Genomic DNA, 16,681 nt, shown 5'->3' with positions numbered 1-16,681 from the left:
TTGACTTCTTTGCCAATTTGAATACCTTTTATTTCTTTTTGTTGTCCGATTGCTGTTGCTGGGACTTCTAGTACTATGTTGAACAACAGAGGCAATAGTGGACATCCTTGTCGTGTTCCTGATTTCCAAGGGAAAGCTGTCAGCTTTTCCCTGTTGAGGATGATATTCGCTGTGGGGTTTCCATAGATTTTATGAAGTTCAGGAATGTTCCTTCTATCCCTATACATTGAAAGGTTTTAATCAGGAATGGATGCTGTATCTTGTCAAATGCTTTTTCTGCATCAACTGAGAGAACGATGGGGTTCTTCTTATTTATTTGTTGTATCACATTGATTAGATTTGCAAATGTTGAACCACTCTTGCATCCCAAGGATAAATCCCATCTGGTCATGGTGGATAATCTTTTTAATGTACTGTTGGATCCAGTTAGCTGGGATCTTGTTGAGAATCTTGGGATCCATATTCATCAGGGATATTGGTCTGAAATTCTCCCTTTTGGGGGGGTCTTTGCCTGGTTTGGGGATCAGGGTAATACTGGCTTCATAAAAAGGGTCTAGAAGTTTTCCTTCTGTTTCTATTTTTTGAAATAGCTTCAGGAGAATAGGTATTATTTCTTCTTTGAATGTTTGCTAGAATTCTCCAAGGAATCCATCAGGTCCTGGGCTCTTGTTTTTTGGGAGGTTTTAGATCACTGCTTCAATCTCCTTACTAGATATTGGTCTATTCAGGTTGTCAGTTTCTTCCTGATTCAGTTTTGAAAGTTTATAGGTTTCTAGGAACGCACCTGTTTTGTCTAGGTTGCTTAACTTATTTGCATATAACTGTTGATAATAATTTCTGATGATTGTTTCCTTGGTGTTAGTCATGATCTCTCCCTTTTCATTCATAATTTTATTAATTTGGGTCCTCTCTCTTTTCTTTTGGATTAGTTTGGACAATGGTTTATCAATCTTATTGATTCTTCCAAAAAACCAGCTTTTAGTGTTGTTGATGTGTTCTACTGTATCTCTAGTTTCTATCTCATTGATCTCTGCTCTAATCTTGATTATTTCCCTTCTTATGTGTGGGGCTGGCTTAATTTGCTGCTGATTCTCCAGTTCTTTAAGGTGTAAAGAGAGCTGGTGTATTCTGGATTTTTCAGTTTTTTTGAGGGAGGCTTGTATTTGTATTTTGAGGGAGGCTATGTATTTCCCCCCATAAGTTTTGGACTGAAGTGTCTTCATTCATTGGTTTCCATTAATTGTTTAAGCTCTTCTTTGATTTCCTAGTTGATCCAAACATTCTCAAGCAGGGTGGTCTTTAGCTTCCAAGTGTTTGAATTCCTTCCAAACTTCTTCTTGTGACTGAGTTCCAGTTTCAAAGCACTGTGGTCTGAGAATATGCAGGGAATAATCTCAATCTTTTGGTATTGGTTGGGCCCTGATTTGTGACCTACTATATGGTCTATTCTGGAGAAAGATCCATGTGTGCTCGAGAAGAGTAAGTATTCTGTTGTTTTAGGGTGGAATGTTCTGTATATATCTATGACGTCCATCTGGTCCAATGTGTCATTCAATGTTCTTGTTTCTTTATTGATTTTCTGCTTGGGATGATGTATTACTGTGTTAAGATCCCCTACTAATAATGTATTCTTATCAATATGACTCTTTATCTTGATTAACAGTTGTAGTTGGCTGCTCCCATATTGGGGGCATAAATATTTACAATTGTTAGATCTTCTTGGTAGATAGACCCTTTAAGAATGATGTAGTGTCCTTCTTTATCTGATGACAGTCTTTAGTTTAAAATCTGATTTATCTGATATGAGAATTGCTACCCCAGGTCTCTTTTCAGGTGCAGTGGCATGAAAGATGCTTCTCCATTCCTTCACTTTCAGTCTGGATGTATCCTAACATTCCAACTGGGTCTCTTGTAGACAAGTTAAGTATGGGTCCTGTCATTTCATCCAATATGCAGTTCTGTGCCATTTTATGGGACTGTTTAGGCTGTTCACGTTGAGAGTGATTATTGAAAGATATGTTTTTATTGACATCATGTTGCCTATGAAGTCCTTGTTTCTATAGATTGTTTCTGTAATTTTCTGTTCTATGCCACTCTTGGGTTCTTTCTTCCTTTATAGAAACCACCTTAGTATTTCTTGTAGTGCCAGCTTGGTGGCCACATACTCCTTTAAACTTTGCCAGTCTTGGAAGCTCTTTATCTCTCCATGCATTCTGAATGTCAGCCTTGCTGGATAAAGTACTCTTGGCTGCATATTCTTCTTATTTAGTGCCCTGAATATGTCTTGCCAGCCTTTCTGACTTGCCAGGTTTCTGTGGACAGGTCTGACGTTATTCTGATGGACCTTCCTCTGTATGTAAGGAATATCTTCTCCCTAGTTATTCTAAAAAGCACTTGTCTAAAATTATGATTTGTCAGTCTCACAATCAAGTGCCTCGAGGTCTTTTTAGATTTGTTGATCTTGGGGATGTTCTTTCTACCTCTAAGACACAAATGCTGGTTCCATTCCCCAGATTGGGAAAAATTTCATCAAGAATTTGTTCAATTGTATCTTCTAACCTTCTTTCTTTCTCCTCCCCCTCAGGTATCCCAATAATTATGACGTTGGAATGTTTCACGGTGTCATTTATTTCCCTAATTGTGTTTATGGCTTCTAAGACGTTTGTTCCAGGCCTCCACCTGATCCTTTTTCTCTATCAGTTTGTCATCTAGATCACTAATTCTATATTCTGCCTTGGTTACCCTAGCTGTTAGAGTATTTAGATTAGATTGGATCTCATTGGTAGCATTTTTAACCTCTTCCCAGGCAGCTTTCACTTCTGCCCTAATTGATTCCATGCTGTCACTAATAGTTTTCTCCAACCTAGCCATTGCCTAGATAACTGTTACTCTGAATTCCCTTTACAACATAATGTTTATGTCCATACCCAGCAGCTCTGATAGAGAGGGCACAGTCTCTGAATTTTTCCTCTGTTGGGTGTTCCTCCTCCTAGTCATTTTGGTGAGAGGTGGTTGAGGGGATGTATAGCTGAATATGTCAACCATGATCCACTCAAGGTGCACCCTGGAATGCTTCTGAGCAATCGGAAGTCACCACCAAAAAGAAAGAAAAAAGAAAAAAAAAGAGAGAGAGACAGGAAAACAAACAAACAAACAAAAAGCCAGCCAGAACAGGCCCCAAAGATAAGATTTATAAGGTATACAAACAAAAAGACTGACAAAAAAATAAAATGGCAAGAAAAAAAATAGTCAAAATAACCCCAAGGATAAGATTTACATAATACCAGAACAAAAACTAATATACAGAAACACTGACAGAAGACAAAGATGGGAAGATGGTTATAAATCCTCCATGTGGAAGGTTCCATGTGGAATGAGGAAGGTTATTTCAGTTCTTCCTGGGTGTATCTTGCTATCTTCATTAAAGGACTCAACTTTCCAGAGATAAAGGGAGATCAAAATTGGTTTATATATAGGAGTAGTACTGATTAGGGGAAGAGGATTACCTTGAAGCTTGTATCTATATGTATATTAAAAAAAAAAAAAAAGAAAAGAAAAAGAAAAACACAGGTATATGTATGCAAAAAGTTCAAGTTAAAAGGTTATTATGGAATATGTTGTATTAAACCTCTATTTGTAATGGTAAGTAGGTTAAAAAAATTAAAACGAACAAGAATAGTGAAAACAAATTAAAAATTAAAGTTGTATCTATGAAATATACAGGTTTTAGGGCAACACCAGGAGCTTAATATATTGTTTTCCCCTGATATTGGAGATTTACAACTTTATGGGGACCTTGTGGTGGTTGTCCTCTCATTCTTTTGGCTGGCTTTCAGGGGAGGGGCCTGCCTCGTTTTTTTCAGTCAGTCTTGCTTGGGTTGAGTCCTCCTGCCCTTGATCAAGGGGCTGGGCTCTGGAAACTGGTTTTTCAGGCTTTTGTTCTCTTGAGGTTTTTTTTCCTTTTGGGGACTTTCTGCAGCTTTTCGGAGGTTCAGTGAAAAGCAAACTGCACCCAGACCTCCACCTGAGAGAAGCCTCAGTCTGCTCCCCTCTGGGTGGTCCAGAACACACAGACTCCCCCTCTGCCAACTCCGCTGAGCCATACAAACTCCCAAAGGCAGAGCACATCCCCAGCCACTGTCCTGGGGTTGCCCGAAGCGCCTGCTTGTCTCTGCTACTAAAACGGTGAGTGATATTGGTCCAGGGAGCCCGCTTCTGGTGGCTGCCTTTGCTGGGACTGTATAGTCCAGGGTCCAGACCTCAGGTTGCCACCGTGGGATGGTTACTCGGCCAGTCCTAGAGATGGATGGCTAGCGACCGCAGAGTTTTCTCAGGTCCTGGTAGGGAGTGGGTCAGACCCTGTTCACACAGTGTGCAAAAGTTCTAGGGAGCGCAGGCTGGCGCCATCACCAGACTCCCTCATGGGAATGTGCCCAGTCGAGCTGTGGTGTAAGCCGCGCACCACACACTTGCTCTGCCGCTCTCTCTCTGGCAGGGGTGGTCGCCAGCAGTGGCCATCCTGGGACTGTGGGCTTAGGCCTGTGCCCCTGACCACCCGATTCCACCAGCTGTCCCCGAAGATCTTTCGCTCTTTTTTAGTGCTTTTAACCAGACTTCAATTGACTGCTGGTCCCAACCACAGGGCACTTTCGTACTGGGGGTATTACTCTGCAGTGGGTCGCTTCTGGTGGCTCCCTCCCCCTTCTGTTTATCCTTCGATATCAGTCCAATTGCTCCCAGTACACTTTAGATCTCCACTGGTGTCTTCTCCCCCCGTAGAGATCCAGAAGTGTATAATCCTCCATCTCAGGCTGATTTCATGGGTGTTCAGAGACTTCTGGTAGATGATTAGCTCACTTTAGGGGACCGGTTTAAACAGGGTCTCCTACTTCTCCACCATCTTGCCCCTCCTCTCCTGGTAGGAAGAGATTTACTACTGACATTTTGTGAATGGTTTTCTAGCTGATTTGTAGTTCCTTTACTCCTTTTGCTCTCTCTTGCTCTCTTCTTTTGTGATTTGATTTTCTGAGGTGGTAGGTTTTGATTCTTTTCTTCTTCTATAAGTTTTTGCTTTGTGGTTATCATGAGGCTTTAATAAAACTTCTTAAGAGTCACAACAGTCTATTTTAAGTTGGTAACAACTAAACTGAATGCATTCAAAAGCTCCGTAATTCTACACATTTCTTCCCCATTTTGTTTTTGATGGCAACAATTTACATCTTTTACATTGTATATATATTAAGTTATTGTAGTTATAATTATTTCTAATATTTATGTTTTTTAACCTTATATTAGAATTAGAAGTGATTTACGTGCCACTATGACACTATTGGAGTTTTCTGAATTTTTCTATATACTTAACTGTTAGCAGTGGATTTTATACTTTCATCTATTTTTATATTACTAATTTATGTCCTTTAATTCCAGCTTGAAACATTAACACTTCTTGTAAAAGCACTCATGATCAACTCTTTAGTTTCTTCTTGTCTGGAAAATTCTTTATTTCTCCTTCAGTTCTCAAAGAAAACTTTGCCAGGTAGAGTATTCTTGGTTAGCTGTTTTTTTTCCTATCAGTACTTTGAATACATTATCCCACTCCCTTCTTGCTTATAAAGCTTCTGCTGATGGTCTTGCGTTAGTTCCCTTGTAAGTAACAAGTTATTTTCCTCTTGCTGCTTTAAGATGCTCTCCTGGTCTTTTAATTTGTGAATAACTTAACTGCAATGTGTCTTGGTATGTATCTCCTGAGATGCAGTTTATCTGTATTCTTTGGTCTTCCTAGAATTGGACTTTTATGACTTTCCCCAGATTAGGGAACGTTTTAGCCATTATTTCTTTGAAGAAGCTTTCTGCTCCTTTGTCTATCTCTTCTTCTTTTTGGGAGCCCTATAATATGTCCGTTGGTCCATGATGGTGTATTCTAAGTCCTTAAAGCTATCTTCCCTTTCATTTTTTTTTTTCTTTTTTGCTTCTCTGATTGGATAGATTCCACTGCCTTATCTTCATTTGGCTGATCTTTCTTTCCACCTATTCTAGTCTGCTGCTGAACACCTCTACTGAATTTTGTAGTTAGTTATTATATTTTTCAGCTCCATGATTTCTGTTAGAAAATAAATTTAAAAAAAAACCTACCTCTTTGTTGAAATGCTTATTTTGTTAATAATGCCTTGCTCTCCTGACCTTGACAAGCATCTTTATGACTGTTATTTTGAGCTCTATTGTGTAAATCACTTATCTCCACTTCATTAAGATTTGTTTCTAGAGATTTATTTTGTTCTTTTCTTTGTAATGTATTTCCTCATTTTTTTTTTTTCATTTTTCTTATTCCCTCTGTGGGTTCTGCACAGTAGATAATACAGACAGCTCTGCCAGTCTTGATCACTGGTGTCGTATAGAAGATGAATCTCATCAAATCAGCACAGGCTAAACTGTTGGTTGTCCTTTAAATCTATGTGATTACTCAAACAGACTTTTTTTTTTTTTAGTGGTTCCTAGTAGTTGAGGGACCTGACAATGTCCCCAAAGGATCACAGTCAGCACCTAGATGCAGGCTGACTGTAAGACTGACTCTCAGGAAGCAGTCTGTGAAATACATAGTCAAAACTGCTTCAGAGAAAGATTTGCCAGTTCCCTCCACATGGAGCCCTGGCGGATACCCGGGTGAGCACCCTCACGCATTGCTGGTAAGAACCACCTCACTGTTAGCTACAGGCCTGTGGGATTTGTGAATGCAAGCTCCGCCGGTGATCAGATGCAGTCAACCCTGAGCAGCAACAGTAAAGGGTAGGGTACCAGGCATGTGTTCACTCTTCTTCTAGAGAGGGGCTGATGACCTGGTTTTACAGTGGGAGTGAGCCAGAGGGAGAAGGTGACAGAAATGCCCACTAGCTACCCTGCGCTCCACGGGGAATCACAGCCATTTTCTTAATGCACTCAGCCAGGCTCTTGCATATGGACTCTCCACAGCAGACTGGAAAGTAGGTAGTCAATTTTCTTTCAGGGAAAGACTAGAGATGGGCATTTTTGCCTGCTCTCTCTGTGCTAACAAGGCCTGTGGGGATAGTTAACAGTGAATGTGAGCCCATTAAGAATGGTTTCTGTAGTCCTGTGGGTCTTGTGGGTGTATAACCAACCGGCTTTCAGAGGTAGGTGTTTTGGGGGTCTGTCTTTTGAGTGATAGGGTGCTGAATGTATGGTCCACATCCTCTGCTGCTCATGGAGAAGCTGGGAGTTGGGGATGCCCTCTTGATGGTATGGCACTGTGCTGGGTATAGTTTTTATGGAAGGAGTGTGTTTAAGCCTTTCCTACCCATTTCAACGTGGTTTATTTTCTTAGTTGCCTGATGTGTACGAGTCACTGAACTACTTTCTCGATTTCTCTCAGAGGGACTACTCTGTGTGTGTATCTGGGGGAGGAGGGAATTTCGGGGATTTCCTATCTTACCATCTAGGTTCCTCCAACTGAATGGTCCTGCCAGACTGAAGTAGCAGTTTCTCATTAATTGTAGACTGTAACTGGGAGTTATAAATGGAATTTTTCTCTTAACCTCTCTCTCAGAATGTCAGCTACTAGTGTACAAAAATGCAAAACTTTTTTATACTGACCTTAGATCCTGAAACCCTGCTAAATCTACTTATTAGTTCTCCTGTTAGATTTTTAAAATTTGATTCCTTAAGAATATAATTATTTATTAGATTCCTTATTTTTATTAGATTTTCTAGTATTGTCTATTCACAAAATACTTTTTTTTTTCAATCCGAATGCCTTTTATTTCTTTTTCTTGCTAGAAGCTTCAGTACAATGTTCAACATAAAGGATGAGGGGAATCCTTGTCTGCTCCTGATCTTAGGAGGAAATCATTCAGTCTTTCAACATTAACTACATTAACATAATCTTTCTTTTGATAATGGATTTACTTCCTATTCGGGAACCCTATGCAATAGTTCCCAAGAAAAAGCTATTGATTGGCCCAATGAAACAAAATTCATTCTGGTTTTGGAAATCACAGTTATTTAGAGATAAATGAGTAAGTCGAGAAAGCATAATTAACACAATATATTATAACACAGGTATGCACAAGTTACTGATGGTAACTTATGGTAATCTTTTACCATTAGAATTTGACAGTCTTTCGTTGAATTTTAGTATCTCAATTCCACAATGTGATCCATCCACTAAAAATTCCAGTCTCAGAGGGTGATGGCCCACTCACTATAGGAGGGGACTAGATAAATCTGAATCTTTTTTGCAGCTTTTGGTTCTTTTCCTGTCTTAAGCAAAAGATCCTCACCAAAGAAATATGTGGTAGGAAAAGAGAAAAAGGAGAAGAAAACATTCTTAACTTCTCTAAAATAAACCACACCCTTGGGGCTGATGGCCTTCTAATGAAGCAAGGAGAATGGTGTTCTGCATAGCTCACGTGCCCTCTACACCGCATAGTTTACAAGAAAAACTTGGTGAGCCTTGGCAAGAAATCCAGAAGGAGTTGTCTTAGGTCTTTCAGGATTTTATACTAATGTATGTATTTTGCTTAATAACCACCTATATACATGGAAAGCTGCCATAATTTAAAAAATATGGATTACTTGCAATCAAAAGACTTCCTTAATAGCCATTTCAATCCTGCTTTTCTTAAAATCAGAGGACATGGGTCATCAGTTCCATCCTCTTTGGGATATCCTAAGAATTGGCAATCTTGATCCATACAGTGATACATTTATCATTTATAGAGGAAAGACCATTGTTTAATTTGCCAGGTGGTATCGTAGTAAAGCAAGTGTCATAGTTACTTTAAAGGTCCCTTTGGCAGATGTCAGGGGAGTCCGCATCAACATACACTGAATTGCACATTAGAAATACAATGACCACCGTACCAAATTATCGTACATTATCCTAGGGGTTATAAAAAGCTTAGTAAGTACTGTGATTTATTCATTTACTGAAATGTTATTTTAAGGCACAGTTAAAATAATCTGGAACGCTTGAGCAATTCTTCTGAATAACGGAAAATAGAGAGCTCTTACCAAGTTTGCAATGATGTAATGGTAGCCTTTTACATGCTTCCCAACGCTCACAATCTGTGAAAATGGAAGGAAACAAGAGAAAACCAATTTAACTTTACTGAAGAATACATTAAAAATAGAATCTTAGCTACTTTAGCCTAATTCCATGTGGAAACATGATGAAAAAAATGTTACACTCTTCCTTGTAATTAGAAGAAATGCCTAAGCCAAAAATTAAGTGATTAAAGTAAAAAAAAAAATTCTAATTTCAATCGTGATGTATAAATGATCCTTCAATCCATAAACCTTGTTCAAAAAATTACACTGTAATTCCCTCAAAGAGGAGATGGTTATGAAACAAACTGAGAGTTCATACATATATTCTAAAAAAGAACAAACACTAACGTAAGAAACTTAAAATTATTTTGGTCCAAAGAAGATAGACATCCTTAATTTGTTGGTAATTTATAGAAATGCATGATACACTGTTAAGTGTCTTCCACTGTTAAGAATGATTTTCTATGAGTAGACTGGACTTTTGTCCTGAGCAGCAAGCAAGGTTTCTGTAAGGCAAAGTACCCGTGTTTAGATGCTTCTGAAACTAGAGTGCTTAGTTAATTCCCACCTGCCTATGAATAGAGCAGTATTTTATTATAATCAAAAGAATAAAGACAAAACATCATCAAGAGACTTTTTCTCTGTTAGATTCATTAATTTTTTTAAAAGATTTTATTTATTTATTTGGCACACAGAGATCACAAGTAGGCAGAGAGGCAGGCAGAGAGAGAGGGGGAAGCAGGCTCCCTGCTGAGCAGAGAGCCCTATGCGGGGCTCGATACCAGGACTCTGGGATCATGACCTGAGCTGAAGGCAGAGGCTTTAACCCACTGAGCCACGCAGGTGCCCCGATTCATTAATTTTTTTCTAAGAATGTTTCTAGGAATGTTTCAGGAATTAGAAATTCAGAAATTTCTATCACAGAAATAAAACTGCATCAGAAGTTAAAACTCTTATTTTCTATAAAACTGACAATTTCTTCAATGAGAGAAAATCTAATGACAGATACCGGTGAGCAGTGTGGTAACTTCACTGGTTCCTCAAAGGGGACAACATGATGTATGAGTTTTGTATACTTCAATCACCAAAGAAAAAAATTAAATTGTTTTCAGCATTTTAATATCCTCTAAAAATAATTCTTTGTAAATAGGTGACTTGCGTATAAAATAAAGGAAAACCCTTTTAAAATCCAGAAAATGCAAAATGTGCTCCAAACCAGAGCTTTGCACACAAGGCCCCTGGTGAAATGAGTGTCTGCTCATCTCATCATTGCTTTCTGGTCACAGCTAAGACCTTCCCTTATCCGGATGGCTCTGCGGTTTCACTACAATGGAGTTTGGATTTTTACCTTAGTATTTTTTATATTGTTTGGGATTTGTTGTGTTTCCTGAGTATGAAGATTTCTTCAATTCTGGGAAATTCTCCACCCACATCCCTGAAAACATCCCTTCAAAGGTATCTGTGTTTGCCTCTAACAGGTACTGCACTGTTGCTGTCACTGATTCCCACCTCACAGTGTGGTACAAATTAAATTCAATTTACAATCTGCCTACAGAAGGTTGTGATGACCACTTCCCATAGGATGTATCTGCCCCGCCACACAGAGCCCGGCCCCGGCGGAACACACCCAGCTGACTCCACGTCCAGGTAGCAGGTGGTTTTCTAGTCCTCTTCATGACTGTGGTGTCACCCTTCAAGAGTGTGGCTTTCGATCGGATCTGAGGTTGAACTTACTCCCTTGGCTGCGCCCGAAGTTCCTGCTCTCGGGTGACCATTAGCCCCCGGGTCAGGCTGTCCAATCTGGCAACTTATATGGGCGCAGTCCCTCCCAGAGTCCTTCTTGGCTCCTGAAATGTTCTTTATTCTCCAGGAAGCTTTCCTTTGCATGTGCAATGTTTTACACAGCGTGTCTCCAGCTTTCCTCTTTTTGATTCATCCAATCCACAGTTAATCTAAAACTGAACAGCCCTCGACAGTCTCACCATACAGACGAGGACAAGCCATGTCTAGATGGGATTGCAAAGAAAGTCCAGGAAAGAAACTGTGTAACTAGTCATCATACCGGGTAACCCAAACCTGACTGATTTAGACCAGGCTGAGGAGGCCAGAGCCCTGGAATTCTCTGGGAATCTGAGGTGGAGCTTGTGCAAAAGATAATTATTAAGGAACACCTGATGGCTGGTACTCAGGGCACACTGTCGCAAAGTGGCCAGAACTCCCTCTATGGAACCTCAGCAGGGACTGCGGCCCTCCGACAGTTCATTGTTTCTCTCTCGAGCTTTCACTGCAACCTTCTCCAGCGTGAGGGGTCAGCCTCCTCACTCTCCCCAAGCCCCCACACTCAGCCCGCCTCTTCTCTCTCAAGGCTCTCAGTGTGTGATTTCTCCATGGCTGCACTCCATCCCCTCTCCCTTCTTCTAAAAACACTGTGAAGAGCTAACTCTTGTAAATGTTAAAAAGATGTGGGGCCAGTAGAAATTCTGCCCTCGGTGCCTCTACAAGGAAACAACCATCCGTTCTTGACTGCCTATAAGTTCAACCTTATGTAAGAAGTTTTCAAGACTTACAAAACAAGTGAAAGTGACAAAAGTCCTGGCAGAAAGGCCTTGCTGAGCTTGGTGTGCACTGGCACGATGGGCACCGGGGGCCTCGGGGAGCAGTGAGCAGGGGAGGCCAGAGAGAAGAAGAACATCGTTTTTCCGAGCCAGATCCTTGCTCGGAAAAAACAAAGGTGCTGCAGAAACTGCTGTGAGGCCCTCACAGCTTCTGACCATGGCGGGCCAGGGGTTAAGGCCAGGTCTTGGGCCCTCTGCCAAGCATATAACACGAGATGGAAGTTTCTTGTGAACAACATCAACAAAAATCCAGTGGATACTCCAATACTCTATAGGAAAGTGTCCTGCATCCAAAGTGCTGTTTGGTTAAGCTAAATAATTTATTTACTTTTTTATGGTTGTGTGAAACAGTGTCATGGTATGGCTTGACTCGGCCATCATCATCTCAACCCAAGTGCAGACTGTCTCATGTGTAAAAACAAAAACAAAACAGAAAACAACCCCACCCCAAACAAACAAACAACCCAACCAAACAAGAAACTCAAAAACAACAAATCTGAGTGACTTGACTTTGGAAGCAGGCCAAACCTTGTGTCTCTGTATTTCTGATGTTATTCTTTATAAAGAGGGAAAGTAAACAGTGAGGTGAAAGATACAAGGATACCTGACAGTGTGGGTATGTCTGCAGCACCCCTGACTGTCAGAGACAGGGCTGGCTGCCCCCAAGGCCTTTCTTTGATCGGTTCAGCACATGCAGCTGTAACGGTCAGCCCAGAGTCCCATGACCTTAGGGTCTCCTCTGGTCCCCAAAGCCCACTTCGCTCATGGTGGGGAGGGGCAGGAGGCCAGGTCAGAAGTGCCAGGAAATGGATGCCCCCCACCCCAGCAGCCCTCCCACAGTGATGTAGAAGTGGGTTTGGGTCAGTTGTTAAGGGGGAAACATGCCTACGTTGAGGCCTTGGTTGCAATAATTAATTATGGCCTTTTATAAGACAGAAAAGTGTTAGAGTAGAGACTCTGCATCTCTATTCTTTTCATCTTAAAAAAAAACCCCAGAGGATGCAAATGAACAAAGAAAGATGATTAAGTGTCCATTCAGAGTTCTAAAGAATGGATTAGGAAGGATATGCAAGTTCCACAGATCATATACTTTCCAAGGAGCCCATTTTTCCAAGAATAAAACGTTTAAGAAATTGATTCTTTTGATTATTTTTTTCTTGTTTGTTTTTTAGGAAACAACAGTTGCTTAGAAATATCTATGGTGTTGGTCAAATGATTCAATTCTAAAATCAGGCCTCGGTGCACTAATAAGGTAAATGCCAGATGCAGCCACCGCACTGTTTTGTTAACAAATTACGGCCTAATCTCTATGACTGTGACTTCTAAATCTTTACTCTTCTATTAAAATTAAGGAAGAATGAATCCAAGAGACTTTCCCACCTTGGCCTCACCTTTAAATAAACTGAGTTGAATAAATGTGTCTTATGTATAAATTTAGGGTAAGCAGATTGAAGGCTTATAGACAGAAGTAAGCTGGTGCTGCTGCTCTAAGGGTGTTTAATTAATCTCTTAAGGCGATAAGCCTCACACAGAATTGACTGAAATGCAGAGTAAAGCAAAGGGAATGCCATGGATTTTAAGAAGTGGTATCCTTCAGCTGGGAGAACAAGGTAATTTGAAAGACAGAACAGATGTTAAATACTGATTGAGTGGATGAATACAGAAGTTAGCATATAAATGCCACAAACACAGTATATTAAGATCATTTTGAGGCTTGTAAATGATGAGAGTTCGGCCTTTAACCCACAATCCAATTTTATGCGAATCCTTTACATACCGATGGTTTATAAAGCATCTGGGGGTCTTCCCAGAGGCGGGCGGATGTGTATTACCTTGAACTACTATTATGAAGCCATGATCATGACATTGAACTGTCCTCAAGCTAGAGGCCTGCAACAGCACACCCAAATATGAATGATTTTGGTTTTCCTTTTACTTTGAATTTATAAGTCAGCTGGAAATTCCTCTCCTGCCTGTTACCACATTCCAGAGAATTCTGGGACAGGAGCACAGCAGGCCAGCGTTTGGTGGTGTTGCGGACACAAAGCCCAGTAAATGCTGGAGATGTTCTGTCACTCTCCCCAGTCCTTTGTATCTACAGAAATCCCAACCCCCAGATGTCCCTCGAATGTTGATTTTTCAGGATGCTTCAAAATATTTTATTATAGATAAAAACTCAAGCTTTAGCTTGTTTAGTTTGTTTACCTCAGTTTTACCAAAAGAAAAATATAAGGCAAAGGGCTTTTGCAAACGGACTGCTGAATTACAGCCTCCTAAGAAAACAGCAGGACTTTTCCTTCTGGGGGTGTGATTCACAGAGAGAGGAAAATAAAGAACCCCAGAAGCAAAGGAATGAGGCTACTTGGTATGAGAAGAGATTCAGGGAGAAGATGGAAGGACAGTGCTCATCAGATGTTTTAACTGATAGAGGGTCCGCACACACATACACTTGGAGACGGTAGAAATTATAAAACTTTCTAATTAGGACAAACTCATTTTTAGGGTAAAGGGAGTAGAAAAGCATTGCCCATGAAAGGATGGCTGCCTCTCAAAACAGTGGTGTGATCTCTCCGTGGAAGTGCCCAACGGGACTGCTGACTTCCAGTAGAAGATGTACTAGAATATGTACTAGAAGTAGAAGGGATAGAGGCCTTCTCAGCCATCAAGTCCTTTGTCTGCACCACCAGCGACTGTCAGAGACACTACTGGCCACCCACTAAGGCTCTTCTCTGACCGGTTCAGCACATGCTGCTGTAATGCCTGGCACCTGGAGTTCTGTGACTTTAGGGTCTGCTCTGGTCCCAGAGCCCACTTTGCTCATGGTGGAGAAGAGCAGGAGGCCAGGTAGGAAGTGCCAGGGAGTGGGTGCCTTCCTCCCACAGTGATTGACAGGAGCCGGTGCACAAATATTCCAATGCCCTTGCCAGAGAGAGGATTGTGACATGTGTGTTCTATTTACACTAATTTCAAATGACATTTACAATAATCTTCCAGTAATTTACATTAATTTCAAATGAGATTAAGCCTCCGTTACCCATGTGGTAATTTTCGGGATAAATGCACCTTTAATTGACTGAATTTCTCCACTGCCCTTCTAGTGTGTTCTTTACCTCCCAAACTGACTGATTGATTACACATAAATCTTTGTCTTGAGGTCTGCTTCTGCAGAAACCAAACTAAGACAGTCTACAAATAAAAAAAGAAATGAAGAATGTGGCAGGAAAATTAATAAGGGTACAAAACACTTTTGTTGGCTAACTGTGCCAAGCTTTTCATGCCTATAATGCAACACACATACATCATATTCTGAGTCCCTAACCACTGTCTACAGTCAAAGACTCAAGTTGCATAAAACACCATGCTTTTATTTGGATATCTAAATTTGGTGGGAAAGGTTAAACCTCTTATATAGGGAAATAGGAATGAATCGGTATCTTTATTTAATACCTTCTTTTTATTCCCAACATATGATCTTCCCTTTCATACTGTCTTTATATATCTTAAGAACAACCATTCTTAGTACCGGTCTCTTTCTTGGACTATATTCCAAATGTTAAAAACAACAACAACAACAACAACCGCAAAGCACCTTCAATTTCATCCCTTCAGAACAAAGATGGCAGATCACTTTGTATACACCTCTCTACACCGAAGGCCCTATAAGTGAGGTGATTTGAATGCGGTTGTAAAACAATGACTGAAAACTAAGTGCTGAAATGCAGGTATTTATTTCTTGCTTCAGGACTCATCTCATCATGGTAACTGCCAACGGCTACAGAAAAGCACAGTGGAGGAGCATATCCTTCTCTCTCTGCCAATTATGGTGGTTCCAGAATTCTACATCCACAGAGCTTGAATAATATGATTCTCATCATGCTAATGATGACCATCTCTTAGCAAAGATCCATTCTGATTTAATAGCATTTTAATTTAGTGATTGAAAATATTTGCAAAGAGGCACAGAGGTTCGATGGAATTTGTAATTATGAATGTGAAATGCACATAATAGCTTGAAAGAACCATTGAGCGCCCTGGTTTTCTTTAACTAAAGAGATATTTTCTAAGAAGCAATATAAAAAATAATTCTAATGAGATATAGGTGGAGGGGGTAATCCTTTGCTTTTTCATAAACAAACACATTAAATAGGTAGAGTAATTAAGTAATAAAGCTGGGACTCCAGCCCAGATGTTCTGACTGTAATTTATATATATATATATATATATATATATATATATATATATATATATATATATATGTATATGTTTTAATTATACATTGTTGCCTTCCTTATGCCATAGCAATCAGAAAAATGGTTTGATTTTGGCCAATTTTTATACATTTTTCATAAGCAGAAAATGAATAACAGATATTTATGACAGTGACTTTATCATACTAGTTCATGAATGCCAAACGTGTTGATGAGAAAAACCAGCTTTTTCATAATGAAGTAAAGTTCCTTTTCTTCAACTAATCTCCTGTTTGAACATATTGCTTATTTGAATAACATCATATATGCAAGGTTTCCCCAGTCCCATTCTGCAGCAGACTGGGACATGGCCACGCAGATGGAGAACGAGCAGGTAAAATTTAACATATCCAAGTTTAGGTGTGCAAGTTCCTTATATATCCACAAGAAAGCCAATTAGCAGGAAAACTTAAATAGCTTGGATTTAGTTTTGTATAGTTTGTACTTTACCAGATGTGTATCTAAAATGATAGTTGAGGTATAAAGCCTACCTTTACTGTAATTCCAACTCAATCCAATAGATAATTCTACTCACAGGACAAGCTCAAAATGACCAATTAAATGTTCACCTATGTACAGTACAGTTTTAAGTACACTCTATGGTGTTCTTTTTGAGAACAGGAATCCCGTAAGTGGTTAACTTTCTATTATTCAGAATATTTCATGTCCCTAATTGGACAGGTCATCAATGGATAAACATCTATTCATGGGTTACAAAGAAAACTTGAGGGCCTGGTGGGGTTGGTGGTGATGGGAATA

At 39.9% G+C, this 16,681-nt stretch overlaps 1 protein-coding gene across 12 annotated transcripts in view; it reads right to left on the bottom strand.

Moving 5' to 3' along the window:
• GRIA4 (glutamate ionotropic receptor AMPA type subunit 4) overlaps nt 1-16,681 on the bottom strand; it is a 381,150-nt gene that overhangs the window by 87,374 nt on the left and 277,095 nt on the right. For all 12 annotated transcript variants that reach the window (XM_032357837.1, XM_032357836.1, XM_032357835.1 and 9 more), the window contains exon 6: nt 9,025-9,078. In XM_032357837.1, the coding sequence (XP_032213728.1) occupies nt 9,025-9,078 (54 nt within the window). The remainder of the gene's footprint in view (nt 1-9,024; nt 9,079-16,681) is intronic.

This window comes from Mustela erminea, chromosome 9 (assembly GCF_009829155.1).
Source record: "Mustela erminea isolate mMusErm1 chromosome 9, mMusErm1.Pri, whole genome shotgun sequence".
Classification (NCBI taxonomy): Eukaryota; Metazoa; Chordata; class Mammalia; order Carnivora; family Mustelidae; genus Mustela; species Mustela erminea.
Note: the sequence above shows the minus strand (reverse complement) of the source record. Positions and strands in the feature narration are given on the sequence as shown.